At 37.9% G+C, this 27,940-nt stretch overlaps 1 protein-coding gene across 1 annotated transcript in view; it reads right to left on the bottom strand.

Moving 5' to 3' along the window:
- Positions 1-9,592: 9,592 nt before the first annotated feature.
- Positions 9,593-27,940, bottom strand: part of LOC139143167 (protein mono-ADP-ribosyltransferase PARP14-like) — a 39,835-nt gene continuing 21,487 nt past the window's right edge. The window contains exons 5-9 of the mRNA XM_070713302.1: positions 24,750-24,827; positions 23,768-24,134; positions 23,001-23,143; positions 10,228-10,405; positions 9,593-9,905 (exon numbers count right to left, since the gene is read on the bottom strand). Of these exons, the coding sequence (XP_070569403.1) occupies positions 9,622-9,905; positions 10,228-10,405; positions 23,001-23,143; positions 23,768-24,134; positions 24,750-24,827 (1,050 nt within the window). The 3' untranslated portion in view covers positions 9,593-9,621. The remainder of the gene's footprint in view (positions 9,906-10,227; positions 10,406-23,000; positions 23,144-23,767; positions 24,135-24,749; positions 24,828-27,940) is intronic.

The following is a 27,940-nucleotide window of genomic DNA, read 5'->3' as shown; positions in this document are numbered from 1 at the left end:
AGAAGTTAAACAAAGCGAAACCACAAAGTCGGCACGGGAAACAAGAAAAATTGGAAGCTGGAAGCGAATAGATAAAATGGTCGAATCAGTGGTGCGAGACCAATAATGCTCAACGAGCCATAGTAACGTGAAAACAGGCCAGTCTGTCGATAATGCTTGGGAATAGACAAACAAGATCTTAAGAAATATAATACCCAAAAAATGATGATGCGATGGTCCGCTCAACCAGCGGCCTCTTGATTTTTCTACTTGTTAGACTTCAACCACACTCCCTACGTCAGAGTATTTGTCTCAGTAGTGTCTATTTCCACGAACTCAATTTGACGTCATTCTGTAAGAACCTACCAGGCGGTTCTGACTCTACTTGCAGTTTATATAAGTATGTTTCAGGTTTGGGTGCTATAAAGAGTTCTGTGTGTTTTTGGTTTTTTTTCAACGGTGGTGATACTTCATTTCTGCTGTCTTTTCACTACTTGTCTACCTATCTTTTTTCACAAACTAGCTACACCTCCAACGTCCACATTAACACCACCTAACAAGACCTATGCCTTAACCAGAAATCGAGCCTACAGACTTTCATTTGAAAGCCCTACACGCTAACCACTGTTCCGTGAAGCGATTTCTGGCATCTTTGCTTTGGAAATCAAAGTTGAACATTAGACATACAAAAACCAGACCTTGGTCACTGTGACCAGGTTACACCTTAACAGTTTGCAAATAATTATTGATCACTATCAACTGTTATCTATTGACCTCAAACACTGACAAAAAAGACTGGTCAGTACTGCAGAGTCTAATGGTAATATCCATTATATATTTAGGTACGTTGCGACTGGGATGGGCTAGCACATCCAGTGGGTTATGTGATAATTTTTACCGTGTGGTTTAAGTCAGATAACCACCGCCCCCTCGGAGTTCTGGTTTAGAATCGCCTCGGCCTACGGCTTCGGCGACTCTAAACCAGAAACTCATCCGTGTTGGTGGTCATCTATTTTATAAATTAGTCGTACTAAAAACTCTATTTGGTCAATCATGTTTACGATAAAATATGAAGTATCATTTATATCGATAATATTCGCTCTTATAAATCTATAAATAACCAGTTAAACATTTATCATGAAAATTTATTCTACTTAATGTCTCTCCTACGGTGATTGTTGTTGGAATAACCAAACAAGATATGAGCAATGGCTGAAAATACCAATGTGACATGACCGGGGTAATAGTGGCATTATCGCTCATTTGGTAGCGTGTCGGGGTTGGCAAGCCTGGTATCCCGATGTTGAAGGGGCGCAAGGAAGACCGGAGACAGCGAGTACTGTAAATCCAAAATGCTACTTTATTCCACTATAAAATACACAACGGTATTTAGGCTGATGACGGCATAAGACTAGCTAAAGACTAACCAGTACACGTAGTGCCTAGACAGATTTTTTGTAGGATATAGTGTCCGTATCTACAGAGGTACTCGATGCTTCATCCTGTGAGGAAACTGGATTGAGACATATGGATATGTGGGAATAAATGCGGATAAGAAACTCAGGATACTCTATGAGACCCAGAATAATTATCAGGATTCCAAAATGTTGGAGCTCGGTCATTTTCAAGCCAGCAAGACTAACAATAATGTGATAAGACCGGTGTACTTAATGAATACTGAGGTATAAGAGTTCTAGGATGACAATTATTAGAGTATGGTAAAGATGGCTGTGAAGCTTTAGAGATGTTGGAAAGGTAAGAGGATGACGTTAAAAATGGCAACACTTGGAAAGAGCTAGGATCATTAAGGTAACAGAGAAGTAGATATGTTATTGTACTGTAGTATTTGGAATTGGTAGGTGAAAACATTATTGTACTGTAGTATGTGGAAATCGGTGAGTGAAAACAATTTGTCCTCTAATTGGTATTCCTGCTCTCCCAGAGTTCGAAGTCATGTTATCACCATGTGACAGCCTCACATTCAACTCACACGGAGTAGTATACGTTCTTAACCAGATCAAACCCGTTGGGTCCAGTTCAAACGGGTTCCTATCAATTCAATTCAATTTCAGTTATTCAGTACTTGTGGCCTCCGGCCAATATGTACAAATAGTAGCAGTAAAGTTGCTTACAGATCGCTAGTCAATGCAATAATAGGACCCGGAATAGGACACGTCCAACTGGTCACTTATCGCCATGATGCGTCAAATGATATTCACGTGATTAAATATACGAGAGTAGGACTAATTAGCTCTCCAATCAGTAATTAAAAATCGCACTCAGAATACAATATTTTTAAAAGCGCTTCTCTTCGGCAATTCCGTACGATTATGACAATGTGGCTAGCAATAGCGGAGAGAGAATAAGTTACGGGATTAATTTTTGCAATCACTCATACTTTCTGAAGATTACATTATAATTTTTTAACTGTGCTTTAAGTATGATGGAATTTGTTCGTGTTCTCTTACACAAGTTATAATGTGACTGACATTTGTCAAATGACCATGTTTTCTGTTATTACAATAATAATAATAATGATAATAATAACTTTATTGACGTTATTCCCTCAAGGGTTAACATAGTCAAGAACTGGGACTACAAAAAAGAAACAGACGTAAGTCGCATTATATACAGTGGGCCGGAAGAGTCTGCCTATCAAAAGTCAATAATCATGCTCTTCGCCGAGGTGCATTTAATTATAATATCAGGTCGGTATTCAGAGTTTTTAATAGGCAGATATATCCTCTGCAAACCTACTGAACAATTGAATTTGTGTTTTATATATATATTTTTGATGGGAAACGTAAATCGCTGGAAATTCAGCTCATCATCTTTTGATAATAATAAAGGATATTTAAAAAGTGCATCATTTCCACATATGCCCAAATGAGTGTTAGAGTAGCTGAGAGAGAGAGAGAGAGAGAGAGAGAGAGAGAGAGAGAGAGAGAGAGAGAGAGAGAGAGTATAAAAAATTTAGGACTCTAGAAGGAAATGGTGACGCATGCGCAACTGAATACAGATCATAGATAGAAAAAATTTGAGTTCTACATGGGAGATAAGAATGGAACCAGAAGGTTCAGTTATACCCGAAGCGTTTTCACGTCGGTTAACGAGAATTCTATATCTATAGTGTCGAAAGCAGCCGATAATTCCTCCAGAGTAAGAATGGTAATTTTGCCATTGTCTACGGCAGTCAAAAGATAATTGACTACATTCAAAAGAACACTTAAAGTGCTCTTATTATTTACGAGTACTGACCAGTCATCAAAACAAAGACAGCTAATTAACATGATCTAAAAGCATGGCCGGAAAAGCAGTTGTGAATAAGTTTCGCTCATTCCTTTGCCCGTTTGATTAGAATTTGCCAATGCTAAAATTGTAATTGTTAACAAATTTTGCCATGTAACATCATGATTCAATCGTGTTTATAATTTAGTTTAAAAAACAGCCTATCAAAACAAAAAGAATGTTTACTGTGGTATTCATCATACAGAATATTGCCGGTGGAAAATGCGACTGATGAGAATGTAGCCTAAACTACGGAGGTGTAAGACGACTGCCACAGGCTCGTTGTAAGGTCTGATCTGAGTCAAAACCACATGTGAGTTAGGAGGCTTGCAACATAGCAAGTGGGCTCGTACATTTGAAAAAGAAAGAAAGCTACAACAACTTTCAAGCGTTGTGTATTGAAGCTGTAAAATATATCCCAGATGCAAGAAGGACATGTTTGAAATGTGGGTTTTCGATGTGGCCAAACTGTGGGATCGAAATTTCTTAAATGAGATTAAACTTCGTCTTCAATTTGATGTGCCTGTTTGTTTACGCATTCGATCCGCTGTAAACTTTTGAACGACATAGTTCGTACGTCCATACGTTTTATAAACATGCGGCACAAAAACCAGGTATTTCAGACTTTTTTATCTATAATGTTTAATGTAGTGTTGCTTTCTCGTTATGTTTACGACAAAACGTAGGATTCTCTAACTTTTTCAGGTTTTACTTTTAAAATCAGGGCTCTATCGCCCCGTTTTCGCTCTTATCGCTCACTCGAGCGAAACGGCCACTATACTTACAGAAAGACTGCCTTGCTCCCCCTGGATACCTCAGCGTCGATACAATTAGATATGTTTTTTTCCTGGATAATTCTATAAAGAATTACAAGAAAGATCTGTACAAAGAAACTGACAACTTTTTCAGAAACGCTTCGTCGCTCGAGGGCGCTCCCTACGCTCCCCCTCCGTAAGCTCCCCCTCCTTACGGAGGGGGAGCGTAGAGAGCGCCCTCGAACTACGGATCTTCCAGTCTAGGCGACGCCTATACTTATGCGGTATTCTCTTGCTGTCGCCTCTCACAAGTAGTGAGAGGAGAGGCAACAGCAAGAGTTTACCGCGTAAGTAGAGACGTCGCCGTCCTCTACATCTGATAATAATCAGGTTGTCATATACTATGATGTAAGACTATTATTTTGCACTGATCATAGCCGCACCTACTACCTGGCCCATATACTTACTCTAACTGTAACAAAACTAACTGCGTCATATTCTGTGAGTGACCACCTACTGTCATATCTATACAGTCAACGTCATTCTGTAGCCGTTTCAGCTCAACGCTGAAGTTCGCACCGCAAAATCTCCATCATATACTGACCTTCGCTACCATTTCAAAATATAAACGGGGGTCGCTGCGGGGTACCAGCCAACTAAACGTTACGGTGATAGGATCTCACGGTAAACTCGGGAATTGTCTTTCGTTTCTCAGCACATTTTGAACGAACAAAAGCTTCACATGAAAGGCTTTACAACGCCTTGATGTGCTATTGCTTTTGGATTTCATGTCGCCGTGTAATTTCTTTGAATAGCAGCCTAGCCGTTGAAACTCTATCACCTATGTCAGGCTTGTCAAAGTAATATTCTTTGCACATACAAGTCGTGTGTTTGTTATTACTAACAATTGAGTCTAGCTTTTTATACATGTTCTACTTGCAAGGATTACAATGCCAAAGTTTTCATTACAGTGTTCAGGTGATGATCACATAGAGGAACAGATTAACCGCACCGCTAGGCCAAGTTTTCCAAAATACTTATCAGGGTCGTAATGTTTAATCACATACACATAAATGAGTATAACAATATAATAAAAAATATAATTTTCCTTACACTAAACTTGGATTAATTTTGCAGTTTGATTACAACATCGAGATCGAGTGATCTCCGCATCTTCTTCCTTAATTGTATTTCTTATCACAACTTTCTTTTAAAATCAGCATCTGATCCTTCACGTAAAGTCATAAAAGTCCGGTCCCTTACTCGCTTTGGAACGGCGTTCGACTCGCTCTAGTATTCGATGAATCCCGAAAACATAAAGTACTAAAATACTTTAAAATAAGTATACATCACAGTGGTCATCACAAGCATCGCCAATCACAATGTTTGCTTTGTTTTTCTCCCGTGACTCTTTGCTGGAAATAGCAACATCCATTTTTAAAGTCAATACAACGACTTTTACATACCAGTGTTACAATACCTCATCTATTTTTTTCGCTGAAAAATCGAAAAGTTCCTCTGCTTTTACATGTCTCGGTCACAGACGAAACAAACATCATAACGCTTTTCTATGATCATCGTCTTCGTCTACTAATGTTAAAAAACTTCGTTAAAATAAAACCGCGGGTCTCTTTATCAGTTTAATATTAATAAAGATACAGAAGGACACATCATCATCTTTCGATTCCGTTCATTTATTTGCAAAGCTCTATGTAATGACACCACAACAGGAAAGCTCCTTACAATGAAGATCGCATCAAAATATAGAAAAGGTAACCCTTCTAACGACCTTAAGTAAAGCATTGCAAAGCATTATCCACTAGCTATGGAAAACTTAGCCATAACATGATGTAAAAATCAGCTCAAGATATGAAAAAAAATTAAGCATTTTCCGTCCCATTTACCAATGAAAACAAACATCCAATATAATCTCAAATTTTCTATGTAATAACGCCGTAAGAATACTGCAGAGTGATTGATCAAATCATTATATAAGTTTATTTTAAGTTGCATTAACGATGTTAAGCCCTTGTAATTCGGCCATTCAACTATTCTTTACAAGACTTGTGTAACTTTTCGCCAAAAAAGCTGTCCTGAGCATTGCGACCTATTTAAAGAATTGCTATCATGATAGTATACTGAATGTTCATGTACACGTATCGCTAACTGCTAATGTTGAGAGGTTTTGATAACAACACGCCTAGATATGACTGCTTCCTGTGTTTAAGTAATACAGCCCCATTCAAGTTTCCCTCCTTGTTTGTGCGTCAAAACAGTAGCACTTGCAATATTTACATGCAATGTGGTACAGAAATTCTTGTTTGTATCGACTGAAGTAATGAGATCAAGGGGTAAAATTTATGGTTTAGGTCACTTGTCATAAGTGACTTGTGTAAGCTTTTGTATAATCAAATCGTGATCAAGGAATTTGTGAGTTATGGTTTAGTTGCGCAGCTACAAAGGCGAACGGTCATGAATAATAATGCCTTAAAGAAAAACTCGCAAATTTTCTGAAAATCAGTCAGATCAGTAACACAGTTTGATAGGAGTATAGTTTGCAGAAATGACGTTTTGAAAAAATGTTCGACTCATTTTTGAAAAAGACATCAAGAAGTTGAAGCAGGAAGCTATTTAAGTTTTTTCGGTCGCAAAGCCCCTTATAAGTTGAGTTTTCATATTTTTTGATAAAAACAGATGAATTTTCGTAACTTTTGTTACAGTGAATACTCAGACAGTAATTTTACGGAAACAACTTGGTGCTGTGATGACCAGAAATGTTATCGCTGTCATTAACTCTAGAAGAATTGCACCAAAATACAATCATTTCACTGAAAATGAACAAATTGCACTATATCAACTATACAAATCTATACCAACTTCCTCAGCACATAGATTAGCAGATTCTGGAAGATTTTTACCAAAGTCGCAAAACATGCTCAAAAGTAAAATCTTTGCCAATTTTGTCATACTTTGAAACACAATTAAACTAATATAATCACAAAATATACTAAATTTCAAATTTATCTCACAAGCACCTTCTGAGATATAGAGTTCGACAAAAACGACAAATTTTGCTTTAAAAATACAAGTTTTCCATATTTCGTAACGATTAAAAACCTATTGATATGTTCATCATTGGAGACTTACATACAAAATATCTAAACTCAGTCTGGTTGACAAATGGTTTTCAAGAAGTTTTTGAAACTTTTTTGGCCAGAGAGAAGAAAAATTCCCTTCAAAATACACACGTACATATTTTATCACACTTTGAAAATATCTGTATAAGGCTATCCCCGGGAAATTTATATCAAACATTAGGCCTACATCTGTTTGACAACCGATTATGAAGAAGAGTAATTTTGGCCAAACATGGGAGTTTTAAGCTCATTCACGTATTGTAAGGAAATATCATTTCAAAAAACATCACGCCAATCATATCGGTTCTCAAAATATATGTGTACATGCATACAATTGAAAGAGTATGCATGCATGCATGCATGCATGCATGCATGCATACTATTACAATTGACGGTTCTCATCCATCAGGATATTTGCATTGGGGAGGGTGTTAGGATGTATGAACAGCGTAAAGGCTCCAAGTCTCCAAGGTAACACCAGTTTATTTCACACGCAGAAGTTACATAACATCGGGGATAGCAGCACAGCCCCCTCTTTCCCCTTGTTTTTAGATCATGCTCCCGCTCCCGATATTACCAAAACATTGTTTTCTTATTCAAAACACAAAACATGTGGTTTTGATCACAGGATAGAGACGCATTAAAGATAAGGCTATGCATCCAATCACAGACATCAATACAACTCTTGATCTTACATATAAATTTCACAAGTAATATTTAAAAGTCACTGTAACAAGAGCAATAAGATGATGTATTCTTGAAACAGCCCTTCACAGCATGCTTTTCAAACACCGAGAAGCAGGCACCAATATCGACCCGAAATCTATTACAAAGTCCACGAAAAATTGACACACAAACCAAAAATTCCGATAATCAATTTAAAATGCCTAAACCAAACTAATCGTTGACAGATTAGTACAACATTTACTGTTAACATAACGAGCACAAGCAACGCTCAAAATATGCCATAAAACAAAAATTCTTATAAGCGTCTAGAAACTCCGGTCGTTGCTGGGTCATCTTAATTATAATATGACACCACACACTGGATCGCTCACTATAGAGTCAGTCAATAGTGGCTAACTCTCTCAATAACGAATATGGCTTCTCCTCTTCGAGGACGAAGATAACTTTATCACACAACCAAGCGGAGGGGATACAAAACAAGACAGCGACTGATGAAGGAGACCCAATTTTGGTCCCAAAACACCGTTAAGATGAATCACTCAATCAACAAACCGGTTTACCGGGGAACCAAATCACATGACTAAGGTCAAAGTACTATCGATTCACCGGTGTCTCACCATGTATTCCACAAAAATTAAATGCAATGATCCTATTATTCACCATATCGTAATATTAAACAAACTTGGTAGAACCGATGTGTGCAGTTGCCCTCATTTTACTTTATACCTATCACGCAAAATTCTCATGTTCATCCATTAAGTGCCAAGTATCTATATTATTTTAATGTCATTTAAACCTATGTTGCATCCAAATTTCGTGCACATCCTCATAAAAGGTATTTAGAATCTTTGTACATTTGTCGTCACTTTAGTTTGTATCCAGTTTATAATTCAAATTGATTTATAATTGAGTTTTGATGTTTTACTGGTGTCGATGGCCATTCGTGTGAGGTAAACTGCTTTCGTAAACACACACACCCAAACCCACACACATCCTGTTCACTCTGTATTTCAGAAAATAATTTCTTCACGCCAATTGATTATTAAAAGGGTCAAGCATCAAATTTTTTTGGTCCAATGAATTTTCACTAACCACATGCCTTGGCAAATCTAGTTACTAGTAATTGCTAGCGTTGAAGCAATAATGTACCCCCTCCCGGTCCTAAATGTACGGAAGCAAACTTTGCACGACATAGTGTGCAAAACAAAGTCGAATACATAATGGAGTGCGAAGTTGCAAAGTATGCTTGAGTCAACTATGGGCCGGGGCTGGATAAATACACACACACACAACACACACACACACACACACACACACATATATTATATATATATATATATATATATATATATATATATATATATATATATATATATATATATATATATATATATATATATATATATATATATATATATATATATATATACACACACAGATGTCCTCCAGGGAAATTACAGTGCTCGATGCGGAAAGTAGAGCGTTATAGACAATAAAGCATATTACTTCAGTGCAAAGTAATAATATCTGTCACTTTCTGTCACTTAAGTTTCATGCATCCTGCAACCTCAGACAGAAGATCTCAATTGTTATCCTCTGCTGCAGGATGCATAAAACTTAAGTGACAAATGTTATTCGTTGTACTTACTTAAAGTGTGTAAAATGGAGCACAGCCTGCAAATCATTCTGATGTTCATAAATGCAACATTAGTTCAACTTCTTTGTGAGACAATACATATCGACAGCTCACAATTATATAAAAATGAGGGAGCATCTCACTTAAAGGTGATGAGATATTCAGGATACGCCATATCATCTTGAAACACCACAAACATAATCGGATTGGTTTGGTTATCGACGACACTGTCATAACGATCGGTTGGATCATTTGGGTTCTTGTATGGCGGTACGATCATTTCGGAGTTACCCAAGGTGAATTCGCCAGTCAACACTCTAGCAACGTACATGTACATGGTACCACTGGTATCTCGAGCAGCGTAACCGCCTGCTGAGTATGACGCCTGAACGGCAAAGTGTGTGCCTTTTCCATATGGTGTGGCTGAAAAGCATCACAAAGAAAATGACTGTAAGAATTTGCAGCAGTTTGTGTAACATTAGGTTAGAGATCCGTGAAAACGGAATCATTTGAATGCGAAATTCAAAAGGGATTGCAGTACAGATTTGACTGCATTGAATTGTGGAGATTGTGTGATTGGTCTCCTCAGTTCAATTATCACAAAGAACATTCAAGTTGGTCCTTTCGTTAGCTTGCTCATGTACTTTTATTCTTTTCACCTTCCTTTCTATCAGTAACGTAGTGTGCACTAACATATTATGCACTGTCATATTACCGAGCTATATTACCGATAAATAACACCTACCTTTTTCACCTGCAAAGATTCTATTGAAGCCACCAGAATTGATCTTCTCGATGGTATCTGCACTCGTTCCGTGGAATAATCGTCTTTCATTCACCGTTCCTTGTGGATTTTTAGCGTCAATATTCTGCTTATTCCTGATATACTGGCGATACAACTTTTCATTTTGTATCCTTTGAATCTGAAAGATGAAGAAGAATTGTGGTCATTGAAACATGCATATAGCTGTGATTTTGCCTTTGAGGTATGTGTTACGAGTTCTGTTATTATGACCTTCGGTCATTTTCTTTGCAAGACCTTTGCATTTAGTGTCACTGGTATTAAAATTGAAATTCATAAAACATTAACGAATTACATAAAGCTCCCTCACAGTCACAAACGTTTGTGTTTTATGTTGAATCAATATCTTGTGACAAATACCTGTCACATTTGATGAAAATTATACCGTCACTATGTGTGGAAGTGGCTAATTTTCTTGGGTTCCTGGAGCTATGTTAACTTTTCTATTCTTTATTCTTCCCTCGTTCATTCAGCCTTCTTTGTTTAGAATTCTAAGGAAATGCTTATGAAATTACCGATGGCGAGAGGTGATTAATTGTTGATTTTTCTTGATATCGAAAGCATATCTCAGAAGCTATGTGGCAAGTGGTCGTTTATTATTTATGTAATGAGTGTGGTTATATTCCTGCAAACTAACAAAAAAAATACAAGTAGGTTTGTCATTTGATTTGTCACATTACGTAGACTTGAATATACTTGTCAAAATTTTGATAGTATTATGATTACTCTGATGGCCACATGATTATTAACTATGATCAGTGGACCACTTCTAACAAACGTCCACTGGCTCACTTCCCCCCTGCCCTCTCTAAGCCTCCACATCACTCAGGAGGCTCACAACATGCAACCACACAACTCGCCAAAAATACGCAGCTCTCGCCAAAAATTTGTGTTCTGAGGTTCTAGTGAGAACACCCTCCCTCTTTACTCCCTTAAGCCCTGTTAGATATATGATGAAAGGTATACCTTATGTGGTGAAGTTAGATATATGATGAAAGGTATACCTTATGTGGTGAAGGACAAAGACGTGTCCAAGTGCCTGCTGAGGGGCCCTTGGCAGCTGTGCGGCCAGAGCTGCATGAACGAGTTTTGTAAAATCCACTGCACTAGGCTCCAGAAAGGGGGTTAGCATGAAAGCCCGCCTGAGGTTCGGAACCAGCTTTCTCTGTGTAGGGGGTGTGGGTATGACAGTGAAAAAGTGAAAGCTTGACAGAGGAAACAAAGTGTGAAGGTGAGACAGAGGAAACTTGATATGATAGTTTGGAATAACGAGTTGCCATTTTGGTCAAGTTATGGTGCTTCCTAGCCTTCGACTACATTTGAATTTTATATAAGAGGAATAAATTCCTACAAAATTATATAATAAGTATACACATCAAATATGGCTGAGAACATAGAACCTGGTCTGGGGGTGACCTTACCTTCTACGCGCAAATCATGTTAAGAGCCGCCTACGGAGCTTGCGAATGTATGTTGCTCAAAGGCATCAACTCGGAGCTGACCCCAAGCCTTCTTGGACGGTATACGACCCCAGATCAGCCAGAGACTCACCGAAAAGGTTCAGGACCTTGGGAGCCTGAAGTTCCAGTTGGCGCTGATGGTCCACCTTAGGCTAGATGAACAAGATAATAACCAAAATCACTCAGAGCCTGTGTTCCGCAACAGGCAAAAGGTACTCCTACAGGCCAGGGAGATTGATGAAGCGCCAGACAAAATCTTCCCAACTCTCCTACAGACGTTGGAAAATTTGACAAGGATGGGCTAAGGCAGGGTGGTTGATAGAGTGACCACCCTCTCGCTGGACATCACTCAATACCAGCCCCTGAGAGGCCGCTCTTACATCCCACAACCATCAGTTCTCAGAAACAAAAACACAATCATTAACATGAAAAACAAAGATGACAACTGCCTCCACTGGGCGCTCCGTTTGGCTTTGTTTCCTGCAAAGCATAATGTGGACAGGCCATCAATGTACCCATCAAGGATGTGCTGGATAAGGCCTTCAACGCCATCAATACCCCATCGACACTTTCCCCGATTGGTAAAGTTGAGAAACAGGTAGGCCTGGCCATACATGTCTTAGGCTGGGACAATGGCGTCCTTGTCTTCCACATCAGCAAGCAGCCAAGGAGATTGCCCAAGATCAATGTGCTGTTGATTGAGGCGGCAGGGAAATTCCACTACACTTGGGTTAAAGGCCTCAACCAGCTCTTGAATAACCAGGCAAAGAACAAACATTGCAGACACTTCTGCATATGCTGCATCCATTGGTATACTAAGGCAGGACCTGCGGAGGCCCATGAGCCAGAGTGCCAGGGGATCGTAAAGATTGCCATTAGGATCGAGATGGCAGAAAAGGACAAAAACAAGTTCGCCTACCAAAACTACCACAAGCAGCTCCCAACCCCCTTTGCGATCAACACTGACTTCAAGGCCCTCATTACTAAGGTTGAGGGCCCTGAGCTCAACCCCGTGGCCAGTAACACCCAGGTAACCCAACAGCATGTGCCCTGAAGCTTCTGCTATGTGATCATGTGCTGTAACGGCGTGACAACCGCCTATGGAGTACAGAGGGCTCAACACGGCAGAGCATTTCCTCAAAGCTGTCCAAGAAGAGGAGCGCCAGATCAAGGAAATCTTGGCCAATCCTAAAGACTTGCGAATTACCCTAGAGGACTGTAAGGCCCATCGCTCTGCCACTACCTGCCACATATGCCAGATGCCTCTTGCTGCAGACTCTGTCCATGACCACTACCACATCATGGGGCAGTACCCCTGGGCAGCCAACAATGCTTGCAACCTCAAGCTGTGGCAGAGCCCCAAAACCACAACCATACCAGTCGTCTTTCACAACCTGCACATCTATGATACCCATAATTTTAATCAGCATTGTAATCATCGGCTGTAGTTTCTCTATCAGACTCTTTCACTTTGTGAATACGAGCTGTTGGTTTAGTGCCTTTGCTGGATGATCTGCACATTTTTACCCCTTGATTTCTTTTACCACTGCTCCTACAGGCAGATCCTCGGACGGGACATATTTTGTCCTTCTTTTGGGCCTTGCCACAGTTGCTGCACGTCAGGGAGGATGGGCCCAATACTGACCGTGTATGCGGCCTCTTGGCGCCCTTCGCCTGGTGAGCATTTCCTTTGTTTTTGGTGCATTATGAACGGCATGTACTGTCTCTTGTGCACTACTTATATCGTCCAACTTGCGTATGGAGCCTCATATAACCGAACAATCCGGATAGCATCTTGAAGTGTGGTTTTCTCACCAGCTTTGAGCATTTTTGACTGTATACGACGAGAGTTGATGTCGTAGATTACCATGTGTAACATGTGTTCGTTTGGTTCTTTGTACTTACAGTCTGCGCAGACATGTCTTATGTGTTTCATGAAAGTATCAACCGGTACGTTTGCCTTTTGCTTCAAGTTGTGTAGCTTGAATCGTCCACTCTGAAGTTGCTTTGTGGTTTGAGGTGCGCCTCAAATGTCTCCAAGTGCTTGCTCAGATCATCGTTTTGGCACCACGACTTTGCTATGTCGCGACCTTCCTGCCCTATCCAAATCAGTAGATAGCAGAATTTCTTCTTGTCGTCGATGGATGCTAAAAAAGGACCTTCAAAGTATAGCTTCCATAAGCGTTTGAAGTTGGCGAGGGCAGTACTGGGATCTGCCGCATGCCAGTCCATTGTAGGCGTTGGTAACCCGCTAAGTTCTGCCATCTTGCGCAGAACGAAGGGTAACTGCATAAACTTACGGATGCCCTCTGTTCATGTCGCAATTGTTTGCAGATCCAGCGATGAGGGACATTTTATCGGCTGGATCCCACTCCTGACCCCATGTTGTGTTCTTTTCTTGTTCTTGTCTGGTTCGATTCTTGTTACTACCGAGGTGACGACTGGACGACTGACGTATGTTTGAAGGGAAACAAGTAAACTTTATTCAAGAGATGTAGACAGGCTACATATATCCGCCATGCCATATGGGTAGAGAGTGTACACGGATGGCGGGGAAACTTTATCATGTGACTTCATTTGCATATATGAAAAGATACACTTAGTATGCATACATTAATTAACCAAATGACACAATTCCCAACAGAACATTTGGAAAGGGAATGTTTGGATTGTAATTGTTTATTGCTACCCTGGCTGAAGTTTTCAGGGTGAGGATGTTTTAAGCTTCCTGATTTCCCATTCTGTGAAGCAAACCTGCGAAATAATGATTACCTTTGCCTTGCAAAACCAATCACATTGCCATGTCATATTCTTGAACTTCCTGTAAAAATGGCTTTAAGAGAAATTTCTAGTGGCTATTCAGGTAACAAATTCGAGCATAAAATTTGCAAAAAGGTAATGTGTTCCGTTTACAAATTGGGTTTTTCCTGCCTTTGCCTTATTGTGGTACATATGTGTTTGAGTAGAACAGCAAGAGCTCTCTGATGACGCCCCTATTTGGTCATTTTGGTAAACAAATAAATATTAGTTTAGCCTATCAAAGTAGAGTGTGTGGCGGCATTGGCCAATGAAAAGTAAAAGCTGAATCAATGCCTCATTTATAGTAATATCAATGTAATATATAAATCTACAGTTTAGAGCTGATACGAGCGATGTCGCGTCGAGGAGTTGACAGACATGTAGTACGATTATACATTGATTGCCATTGAGAATGATGCAAATGAGAGATAAAACATTTTATAATCACAGAATCGCATGACTTATCTGTGCAAGCGCGCCTTACTCGCACTATTTAGACTTGTTTTTTTTTTTTTTTTTTTTTTTTTTTTTTTTTTTTTTTTTATTTATTTAGTTCAATATAAAGCTTTCGTGACAGATACATCAGAATGCTACAAAAAGCTACAATATCTTAGGTTTCTAAGTAAATTTAAAGTATGTTTCTGTTTGAACAATCTTTTCCACTCAGAATATTATCTTATTTAATTACGAGTAGCAATCTGTTTGTTTTACTCTTGTAAATAATCCTGCAGAAGTTTTTTCCAAAGAGGGAGGAAAATTTTGTAATTGTTTACTTTGTGGATCATATACCTGAAATACAAGTATTTATAAAACAAATCGTACGATAGTACTGATTTGCAACAGTCCCTCTTCGTTCGAAAATGAACCCAGGATGAGAAAATACAATATTTGCAAGCGTGATAATAAAATTGACAAATCTGATTAAAATTGAGTCTTGAAGAGGCTTATATCCAAAACAATGAGATGAAGGTCTACAGAAATACGCATATCAATTCTATGTAATAATGATGTAACTCGGTCCCAAAAATTCCCTAGTTTTTTGCAGTTTATAAACATATGCTCGTACGAGTCTGGGACATTACAAATTTTACATTTTTCACAAGTTTCAATTCTCCATCTTCGTAAGTTGGGCCCATTGGGCAGAATGTTGTGAATGATTTTGAAATTAAATTCAGCCAATTTTCTATCATTTGTAAGTCCAACAGTTTGATTAATCCAGATTGTCTTCCACTGAGAGAGGGAGTAAATTTTAATTTTTTGATTCAAAACATTTTCTCTATAGGGGGGAACAAAGCGTTTGGATATAAATATTGTATAAAAATACTTCGAAGATAATTTTGAAAGGTTTTGTGAAAGAAAGAATTTGTTTCCATGTACAACTAGAAAGCTGTGGATGCGTTGAAAATGGTCAAGTCGAGTCCCTATAAGCTTCGTTTTCCAACTGGAAGGGAGAGATTTCTTAACAATGCTTATTCGGAAATCCAATTTCTTTTATCTCTCAAATTATTAACAATATTTTCAGTTTCTATAAAACCTATATCATGATCTATAATATCATTTACATAAATAATATTTGACTTAACCCAACTCTCAAAAAACAGACTTTTACCGTTGTATAAAATGTGTTCATTCCCCCATATTATTTGATTGCGTATATCTAAATGGGTAGGGTCGAGCAGGTTTTCCTGCCCACCACCAGCCTCATGCCATACTTTGATAATCTGTCTGTAAAACTCAGGTTTAAAATGGTCAAGGTAAGGAAAGACTTTATAGCTACGATAATTAAATTTGAATATCAAAAGATCAGGTCCAAACTGTTCAAATCTATTGAAGGGAATTGCTTTCCACTTGGCGTTATCTGTGGTGAATAACCTCCTCACCCATGATGCAAGCAAAGATTGCTGCAAACTGAAAATATCCGGCATATTCATACCGCCCTTTTGAAGTTCGCCTATCATTGTCTTTCTTTTAATTTTGTCATTTGCTCCATTCCATAGAAAATTATACAATAAACGATTTATTTGTTGAAGATACATGTCTGGACATCCAAGTGTTGTCATGGTAAATAGTATTTGTGGTATAGCAAGGGATTTAATGATGGTAATTTTGCCATAAAGGGTTAATTTTCTATTTCCCCAGACTTCTAATATTGATTTAAGTCTCTGTATTTTTTCTCCCAATTTAAAAGAAGTAATTTCGCATGGTCATATCCGAAGTAGATCCCTAATGATTTTATCGGTTCCTTTTCCCAAAACAAGTCCAGCTGGTTTATCTTCCCGATTTTTCCAGTTTCCCAGCCATAAACCTTGTGATTTTGTGATATTCAGTTTCAAACCCGATAACTCACCAAATTGTGTGACTACAGCAATTGAAGCAGGAATTGATGTATCATCAGAAACAAAAGTGTGGTGTCGTCGGCAACTTGAGATATTTTAATCTCTACTCTGTTTGGATAATTAGTGACACTGTTAATTGGGATACTCAGACCATGAATTTCTGTATTTTGTCTTACATGACAGGCCATAATTTCGACTGTAAGCAGAAAGAGAAGTGCAGAAAGTGGACATCCTTGTCGGATACCTCTGTTCAACTTAAAATATGAGGTACTCCATCCATTGTTGATGATGCTGCTTTCACAACGATAATAAATAGTTTTGATATAGTGAATAAACTGTGTACCAAAGCCGAATTTAGTGAGCACTTCAAATAAGAAGTTCCATTCTAATGAGTCGAAGGCTTTTGAGAAATCAAGGAATAAAATAGCTCCATTCAATTCTTCGTCGTCTGCATAATCAATGATGTCTTTGATTAAACGAATATTTTGTCCAATGTAGCGGCCTTTTATGTATGCAGTTTGGTCCGTATTAATAATATGAGGTAAAGTAATTTGGAGTCTTCGAGCAAGTGCAAGTGCTAAAATTTTATAATCAGTATTTAAAAGACTAATTGGTCTCCAATTGTTCAGTGATTCACGATCATCTTTTTTATGCAAAAGACGAATTGTGGCTCGACTCTGAGAGCTGGATAATTCACCTGTTTCAAATCCTTCAACATATGAATTGTAGACAAGTGGTCCAACAAAGTCCCAGCAACGTTTGTAGAATTCCGCTGGTAGCCCATCTGGGCCAGGAGTTTTGCCATTTTTCAAGTTTTCAACTGCTTTTGTGCATTCATGAAAAGAAAGTGTCAAGTCACAAATTTTCCTTCATTGTCTGTTACACGTTCTGGGGTGTTAATTCGTTCTAGATAGCTCCGTATTTCATTGGTTGGGATGTTGGTGGAGCAATACAAGTGTTTGTAAAAATTCAAGCAGCAGTCCAAGATTTGGTCAGTAGAATTTACAGATGTTCCATTGTATTTTAGTGACTCTATCGTATTCTGTGCATTACGACGGCGTTCCAAGTTCAAGAAATATTTAGTGCATTTCTCTCCTTGCATTGACCAGGTGGCTCTAGCTCTCACTCGGGCACCTTCCAATTGCTTATCATACAGTGTGGATTTCTGTTTTAAGGGTACTATATTCAGCAAGTAAGCTGGAGTCAAGTGTTTCATCTATTTTTTCCTCAATCGACTGCAATTCTTTCTCAAGTTCATTGTACCTGTTTTTCCTTTTTGCGGATGCATTTTGGGAGTACAGTATACTAAAATGTTTAATTCTCTTTTTTATGATGTCCCATAGGAGCTTTTCGAAATATCATTAATTCAGACACTGTATCTTCTACCACTCTTTTAACACCCTTGATATATTCCGAGTCGTCTAGTACAGAAATATTTAATCGAAAAAGTCCTGGTCCCCTTTCGACAGAACACGTGGATAAGTTGAGAAATATCGCCTGGTGGTCAGACAGAAAACACGATTTTATAGAGGACTTTAGAGTTTTGCAGGTTAAGGTTTTGGACACCAAAAAATAATCTAGTCGACATGCCACAACTGGTTGAGTCTGACGCCATGTATACTGCTTACAATTTTGATGTTGTACTCTCCAAATATCAATGAGCTGAAAGTTCTTACACATACTATTTTGAATATACCATGAGACTGTTTGATCGGGTTTTTTACCACCGTTTTTGTCCAACTCCGGATTCAAAACGGTATTAAAATCCCCTCCAATAATAACATTATAAAGATCATGTTCACTAATCCAGGTGGTAAGGTTGGTAAAAAATGACAATCTTTGTTTTGGGTTATTTGGTGCATATATGTTGATCAATGAAAGACAAAAATTACTAATCTTGAGATTCACAAGGAGAACTCTTCCGTCCTGGTCAGATGCAACATGAAGACATTCATAATGTAAATTACGGTTAACAAGAACAGAAACACCTCTACTGTGATTTGTTATTGCAAATGAGTGAAAGCAACTTCCACCCCATTCCTTCTGAAATTGATTTGCTAATTCCGGTGTTAAATACGTCTCTTGCAATAAACACAAGTCGCTTTTTTGACGCTTGATCCATTTTAAAAACTTTGTACGCTTTGATTTATCACGTATACCCTTGACATTAACTGATAATATGTTGATGCTTTCCATGATATCAAGCTAGTAAAAACACAAAGAACTAAGATATAAAGAGCAACAAATTAAAACACATAAATTACTTCTTTGATTTTGAACGTGTCTGCCTATGATCCTTTGGAGTAGAATTGGTTTCATTTTGATTGATTTTTGCTTTCGATTTTTGACTTGATTTAAAGAAACTTTGAATTTTATATGTACTTCTTTTACCTTGTGTATTGGTGGCGGCTTGACTTTCTGGTTCATTACAAGTGTCATTCTTACTTTTAGTCTGCGTATTATAAGGTATAGCTATTGTAGCAGTACTATTATCTGTTTTGGCTGTTGGTATTTGACACAGAGTCTCTGAGCTACCTGACGACGTAGAAAGGCTGTCCATGTTCGGAGTGTCTGTAGAATCTTCATGCGTTGAGGCAACAAAACGCTGATGGGCATCGTCAATCACTTGTAAACTTTCAGTAGTTGGACTCACTTGAGTACGGCGATATTCTTCGACTCCTTGCGCATGACGATAACGTTGTCCATCGCTTCGACGGCCGTCGGAATCGGGTTGAGACGGATGATTACCATTGCGACGCCGCGCATTGAGATCATTGTTCTTTGCATGCTTTGTATCAAACCCAGAGTTACTATTTCGCACAATGTGTTGTGAGTAGACATGTTATCCGGTGCCGAATAGGGAGAGTGGGGATCTTCAGGGTACGCAGGTCTTCTGATTGGTACATTCTGCCCAGGATGAAAACAGCGTATCGGAAAACCGCAGACTTTCAGCCCCGTACGGGGTAGTGTAAAATCTGTCGGTAACTCCACGTATACCACACGGTCACCATTAAAACAATTTGTCAGCTTTCCATTGTATCTGATTCTTTCTCGCACAATTTCCGACATAATGTTACATCCTTGCTCTATAAGAGTGTCGCGTAGAGCGCTGTCATCCACAGAATGCGGAAGATCTCTCACTCGGATTCGGGTTGCCCCTAAGGCACGCATTCTGCTTGCGAGAGAAAACGGGTTGTGCTCGAGAATGTCTACAGCTTTTCCTCGGATTGTGATACCATTGTTCAATAGTTGCAGCTGGCATTGCCTGTCTCTGACGTAAATACGCCACAGAGCGCGTACTTTTTGTACAGAGATCAAATTCTCGAAGTGAATATCCTGGATCAAACTATGATAAAGTTCTTCAGTAGTCAGAGGGTTCCTCTTTGACTCTCCAAAGTCAATAAATGATCGTTCAAAGATAAAGACAGTGAACTCACGACGTTCAGGCTGACCGCCATGACCGACGGTTGTCCATTCAACAGGTGGTTGCTGAAAGTCTTGATTAACACCTTCGGCCATTGTCAAGTACAAGCTCACGGAGCTAACAACGACGAAGAAACGAAAACGACAGAAAAATCGCCGCGAGGAGGGAGTAGATCCGCTCAGATCGCACAGACTTGACAGCTCAAATAGTCAATCAACAGGGCAATTGCCAAAAAAATGACGAAAAAAAAACGTTCAACGCCGCAAAAAGGCGAAAAAAAGAAGAGCCAGAAAACTCGCGATGCCGTAGCGAGCGAGTCTACATCCGGGTTCTACCACTATTTAGACTTGTGCTGAGGTGGATTTGGCTGTCCTTTCACGAGCGAACGTGAGGGACTGCTACCGAAGTCGCCGCAGCACTCAATGATATGCAAATACCGCTAGCATGGTGGGCTTGCACTAACAGGTCATGGGGCTCTGTCATATTATTCAAATGCCAAGGTTTTTCTCTCAGTAGCTTGCAATGTTGAACAACTAACTTTCCGTGTTTTATACTGAAAGACCAAGTACTTAATTAAGGTTAAAGAGGTAATGAAAGAATTTAGGAGTGAGGTTCGACAAGCTAAAATTAATTATAAAGATAAAGTTGAGAAAAATCTACGAATTGGAAAGGCGAAAGATGCATGGAAAAGTCTTAATATGATGATTGGTAAACACCGTAAGAAAAACAGAATATGTACCGAGGATCCGACAGGTTTTGCACACAAATTAAATCAGTTTTATGCAAGATTTCATGTACATGATTTTAAGAAAGAATGCGAAATGACATGTCAACTTCTCATTCCTTCGCCAATTAACGTTAAAGAGGAAGAGGTCGTCAATTCTTTTCTGAAACTCAACCCTTTTAAAGCCTCTGGTCCAGATGGTCTGAAGGGTAGAGTCCTCAAAACATGTGCCTATCAGTTAAGTCACGTATTTACCCGTTTATTTCAACTGTTTTTGAACACCCACTATGTACCGCGATCATGGAAATTATCCACTGTGATCCCTGTCCCAAAGAAACCACACCCAAAACAACTAAATGACTATCGACCTGTGGCCTTGACCTCGATACTTGCTAAATGTATGGAAAGGTTGGTTAGTAACAAGTTGACGGCATCTGTGGCTGATCGCTTGGATCCATTACAATTTGCCTACAAGCCCAGAAGAGGGGTAGAGGACACTAGTCTAATGTTAGTAAATCTAATCGCTGACCATCTTGAGCATCCAGCCAATTATGTACGCATTCTTTTCATGGATTTTTCCTCCGCTTTTAATACAATACAACCATACCTTTTGATAAAAAGACTATTGGATTTAGGCGTTAATCATTCTATCATTCTCTGGATAAGGCAGTTTTTAAGCGATCGACCTCAACGTGTAAATTTAAATGGTACAATGTCCGATGAACTAACGTTGAATACTGGCGCGCCACAAGGTTGCGTCCTCTCTCCTGTACTCTTTTCAATTTACACGAACGAAATCATGTTATCGGATAATTTGTTGACTCTGCTTAAGTTTGCTGATGACATGGCACTAGTTGCCAGATTAAAAGGCGAAGTATCCTTGTCACGCTACTTTCCTGAAATTAATCGCCTGTGTTCATGGTTCAAAGACAGTTTTCTTACCTTAAATATCAAAAAAACGAAAGAGTTGGTTCTTAATAATGGCAGAAAGCTAGAAAAAGTAGAATCTGTTACCATTGACAACCAACAGGTTGAAATAGTATCATCATTTCCATATCTAGGGTCCATAGTAGACCAGAAGTTAAGTTTCAAAGAGAATACAGACAAAATTTATAAGAAAGCTCACCAACGAATATTTATTCTGAGGAAGCTAAAGAGTTTCAAAGTTAGCAGTCACATCCTTGTTTCTGTATATCGTTGCTGTATTGAAAGTATTCTAACTTATAAAATTGTCACATGGTTTGGTCATATTTCTGTTAAAGAGAGAATGCGACTAACGAAAATTGTAAACATATGTAGTCGACTTGTCGGGACAAAGTTAAAAGATCTTGGAGAACTGTATACTTATGCTCTTCGTAGGAAAGGTTTATCCATTCTTGGTGATAAATCTCACCCATTGAATGACAAGTTTCAATATCTGCCTTCGGGACGCCGTCTACTTGTGCCCAGGGCTAGGAAGAATCTTTTTAAGAAGTCATTTATACCGTCAGCAGTTGCTGTTTTAAATATGAATATGTCTGATTCCATCAGGAGAACCAGAGCAAACACCATTTTAAGTAGGAACTTTTAATATAGTGTTGTGTTTGTCTGTACCAATTGTATGGTGTTGTCCGTATTTGGTGTTTTTATAGCGGTCCTGATGTTTAAAGACAATTTTCCATGTTTTTATGTACAATAAAGTATAAAGTATAAAGTATAAAGTATAAAGAACATAGAACACGATTGGAACTAATTTGGGATAATTGGATTTTCATACTTTGTAAATTTCTCAAAAGTGTTAGGTGCCATATAGCTGAATATTGCAATATCGCAATTTACTCATAAAAACAAGCGTGTAATATAATTAGAAAACCAGATGGCATAACATTTGTAGATTAAATCGACTTACTTCACCATCCAATTATCCTAAATTAGTTCCAATTGTGTTATAGTTACAATTTTAATATTATTAGAGTGAACGATTGCTGACATACCTGTACTGTCATTCTTGGAGTGTATGTCTTCCTGAAAAGGGTATCGATCTCTTTGTATTCCTTTGACAGTGGATTAAGAATTACACTTTTGGATCGATGGGTTGGAAGCATATAATCCCAATAATCAGGAAGCGCATGGATTCCTAAAAAGATTAATGAAACACGATAAGGAGACGAATGCCACTTTATTAAGAGTTACAACTCAACCAACGTGAATTACTGATAAGAACAACAATAAAATTGGCCAAAGCAAAGACAGATAGCAACAGACGACAGGACATCTGGTTACAACTTGAACGATTATAGTATAAACATACATCGGGAAGCATCCGTCTTGAGCATACAAATTGTACAAATTGTAGGCAGAATGTAAAACGGATGTCTCGTGTGTGCGTTTATTCAAAACAACTATAATCACTTCTAACAATCTTTCCAATCATACTAGATACATTCCCGTTGATATCTACGTTGTGTTTGGCCAGTTTTATAAATGTTCTCATCAGTACTTCACTGGTTTATTGTTGTATGGAGATTTTCTAAGTATGTAAAATACAGGGGACGAGAAAACAACTACTTTCTTTCACAACTCTTTTGATGGAGACTGCTGAGGACCCATTGAATATGTCATTCTCAATTAATTTATTAAATACTTCGGACTGCTCATCTCCGATTTGAAATTCCACCGTCTATTCTACGACCTCATGGGCCATTTCGATTATTCCCCTAACTCTTGGTATACACAATATAAAGAGATAGAAAACACTTACTTTCTTTCACAACTCTTTTGACTGCCACTATGTTCGATTGATCCGATAGATCAATGTCAACCATTCTATTGAAATCAATCAGATACCGTCCATCTCCAACTTGAAATTCCGCAGTCTGTTCTCCCTCTTCAAACGCCCTTTCAATTATTCCGCTAACCCTTTCATCGTACTTTTCGAAGGTACCATGATCTTCATACATCCATGTGGGTTTATGAGCTGGTAGCTTTTGTCTCTCTTGATAGTGAATTTTAGTGGTTACATTGTCAAGAATCTTATCGACCTCCTTAAGCACGGTAAGAACATCAGGACGAAAGCCTTTCAGCACAAGTTTTGCAGGAAACCCTTTTTCTTCAAGTACAATGTCTACCTGTAACAATAAACACAGAATGCTTATGTTGAAACATACATTTAATGGGAAAACATCTCGAAATTTTTTTCATTGATGTAATGAGAGCTTAGATATAACACATAAAAGCCTTCGGAATTTTTTATTAAAAGTCCATTCATTAGACCTAGTAAATATTCTCTAGTTGTCAAGAGACACCCTGCAGGAATGACGAAAATCAAACAATTTTAATGCTTTAAATTGGAAATTAAATTAAAATAGGATTTAATATGATGTGTCGTGTTCTTGTTCTTAAGCCGAGACGTTTAAAGCAAGAATTTTTCATCAACATTTTCAATATTCATACGTAACAGCTGAACTTTGCGTTTAGAAGAGTACACATTTGCATGACACTGTGTGTAGTTATGTACATTATCATTTATCTTATTTCAACAGTCATTCTCAGAATTTGTGTCTTTCTTTGCAAGAAAATGTTTATGCAGCGAAGCCTCCTTGGAAATACAAAAGTTTATATTGTTTCAGATTCGCGATCAACTGATATGAAACGACTGATTTACTTACGTATTCTCGTCAAGTTCGAAAAATTCATATAGTAAAGTGCAGCACGAATGATAAATGTCAAGCTAATCATACTACCTCATGCTGAAACGCCCTTTGCTTGATTATAGCCAAGTCTTCATCTCTTAATTTCTTGACGATAGGTTTGTCTATTTCCTGTGAATTTATCATAAAGTGATAATCATCCATTAAATTTAAGACGCCAGTTGTACTGGATTTAAGACCGCTATACACGTAATTTTTACTGATTATCTTATATCAAAACTATAGGTAAACAAATGTTTCAATACACTGTATAAGTAAAAGTTAATTGAAAGCATGTTGCAAGTGATGAAATATTTTTTTTAAAAGCAGTGAACAAAGTTACTTTTACTGAGTCTTATTGCGTCACTTAGCCTCAGCCAAGAGTACACCACATCAACATGATCATATATATTGATTACTGCCAACGTGAATAGAGCGTGATTGATTGATTATAATCAAATAGGTTTAAGCGTGTGTGACAGTCTGTTTTGTCAAAGTAGAGGGCAAACTCTTCGCTGAAACTAATTGTACATATTCGGAAATGTATTCTTTCGAGAAACTACTTGACCATTTTTAACTTTCCCTAGCATAGTGGATAGTAATATGATATTAAACTGGTCAAATAATCATTTCAATTCAAGTTAATACATTACAAGGGCCATAAAAATGTGTGATTTACAAATTTAAGTAGGACCATCCTGAAACACTGGTAGTTAGCGGAGGTACCAGAAGTCCGGAAAGGGTAAGCGTACTCTGCTAGCATGCTACATCAGTTAGGATTCGACCCTAAATTGTCTAAACATTTCTGAAATGATACAGTATATGAATCACTTTAATAAGCCAAAGCCGGGAATGCTGTCGCTAATCATTTGAGTGACCTAGGTGTCTTATTTGGCCGCAATGTCGTCATATCGACCGTACAACCTTTTGAATGTTCTCACGAGTCTTTTTTATGTGTATGCCTGTTTCACCAGATTAGTTTTTGTTGGGCTGCAAGCAAAACTGAAAATTAGGATGACCTGAGATTCATGAAAATCTATGGAAACTTAGTGGAGAGTTTTGCAACATTCTAAAATATGTTGACATTTTTCTCTGATATTATAAAGAAAGTCAACAATGATTCAAGTTCATACATGTTCACATATTCGTATATTGGGGTTTCTCCAGATTTTTATAAAAAGTGCCCACCCATAGTTCGAGAAATGGTTAGCAAACTTTTCAATGTGGTTTTAAATACTTCAAATTTCCCTTCTGAATGGGCTCAGGGTGTAATTGATCCAATTTATACAAAGGGTGACACAGAATGTGTCAATTACTACAAAGGAATTACTCTGTTGCCAATTATTGGCAAGATATTTTGTAGCATTCTAGACAATAGATTGCATTGTTGGTTGGATAATAACCATCCGATTGTTGAAGAACAGGCAGGCTTCCGAAAGTCATATTGTACTGAAGATAACCTTTTGATACTTCAAACAATTATTTCTAAATATCTAGCACACAAAAAGGGGAGGTTATATGTAGCTTTCATCGATTTCGAAAAAGCGTCTGATAGAATTGATCACTTGTCTATGTTTTATAAATTGCTTAAATCAGGTGTAAAGGGTAAAATGTACAAGGTAATATTTTCAATGTACCAACATGTAAAAGCCAGTGTACGAACACCAAATGGTATTACATACTTTTTCCTGTAAATTTGGAGTCCAACACGGTCTGTATTGTCTCCGCTATTGTTCACTATGTTTGTAAACGATAAAGGAGAAACCTTGGGAAACACTAAGCATTTTTCCGGCGTTGACGTCGGTCTCTTAAAATCATTTATTTACTGTTTGCAGATGAATTGACCCTTATTAGTAGCTCGAGAATAGGTTTACAACGCTTCTTAAATCAACTTTATGAATATTGTAGCTAGTGGCACATAAATGTAAATATTGGTAAAACTAAAATTATTGTATTTAGAAGAGGTGGTACTTTGAAAAACTATGAAAAATGGTTTTACAATGGGCAATGTTTGATGGTAACTTCCTTGCAAAATTATCTAGGTGTGGTTTTCTCCTGGACTGGGAAATGGTTTCATGCCCTGAAGTGTTTAAGCGAACAGGCTTATAGAGCCCTTTTCAGTTTGAAGAGTTGCTTCCTTAAATTTGGCACTCTTCCTGTTAAAATTGCTTTAGATATTTTCGATTGTATAATCCTTCCAATCCTTCTTTATGGCGCAGCAATGTGGGCATTTCATCCTGCTAAAGATGTAGCAAAAATCCATCACAGCATGTTACGTTTTCTCTTAAAAATTGCAAATATTTTTCATTGTTATATTTAACGTACATAACTTTGTTCGAGTTTGATCATTCGGTATCACGTTTTTGTTTATCATCAGGAAAAGTCATGAAAAATGCAGTGAGCTGACGAGCTGACGAGCTGACGAGTGAGCTGAAAAAGACTCTTGAACAACAACTCGATCGTTGTTTTATCAATGTGCGTCACTTTAATCAACATTGGTATGCACAATTCCAATTTCATACGCCTAATATTGAAGGCTAAAATGAAAATAGAATGTATCAATACTATTATTGTAACAAGGCACATCAAATATACATGGCAACTTGAAGATTAATTGGCAAGGTCTACCAGTTAAATTGATCAATTTGTTTAGTTTTTTCGAACACAGAAATTACTGATGAGGTGAAGTTAAAAAGGCTACATATCTTACACTACAATCATATCACTACATCATCAAGGTGATTCTTTTATTTGTTTTGTATCTTAGGGTGTAGTAGACATTTAGAAGACCCTGGCAAGGAACTAGTTCACGATTTGTACACTATCATAGTTTGGTCTCTCCTCTTATTGCTTTCTGTTGTCTCAACGTACCCTTATCATTGAAAGTATTAGGATAATGTTTAAGAAGATCATAATAGAACATGGAATGCTAGCGCTTCTATAATGATGATATGTGGTGCTTAGAGTGGAGCTCTTTTGATGAAATTATCTATATGTATTTAGTCATTTTGAAACTAAATGAGGTAAATAAAATGCGCCTTTGATCCAATACCAGTCCAAAAAGAGCACTCTTTCATCAAATGCTTTCGTATGTTATGTTACTAAAGGAAGCAATATGCAGTATGGAATATTCCACCAGATGAAAGCGATTTTTATAGCATTCTTGAAATACTAGAATCTTATAGAGAACAGAGTACCTTATGTACATGCACCCCCTGCCACGTACTTATCTGTAAGTTTCAAGT

The sequence above is a fragment of the Ptychodera flava genome, chromosome 11 (assembly GCF_041260155.1).
Source record: "Ptychodera flava strain L36383 chromosome 11, AS_Pfla_20210202, whole genome shotgun sequence".
NCBI lineage: Eukaryota > Metazoa > Hemichordata > Enteropneusta > Ptychoderidae > Ptychodera > Ptychodera flava.
Note: the sequence above shows the minus strand (reverse complement) of the source record. Positions and strands in the feature narration are given on the sequence as shown.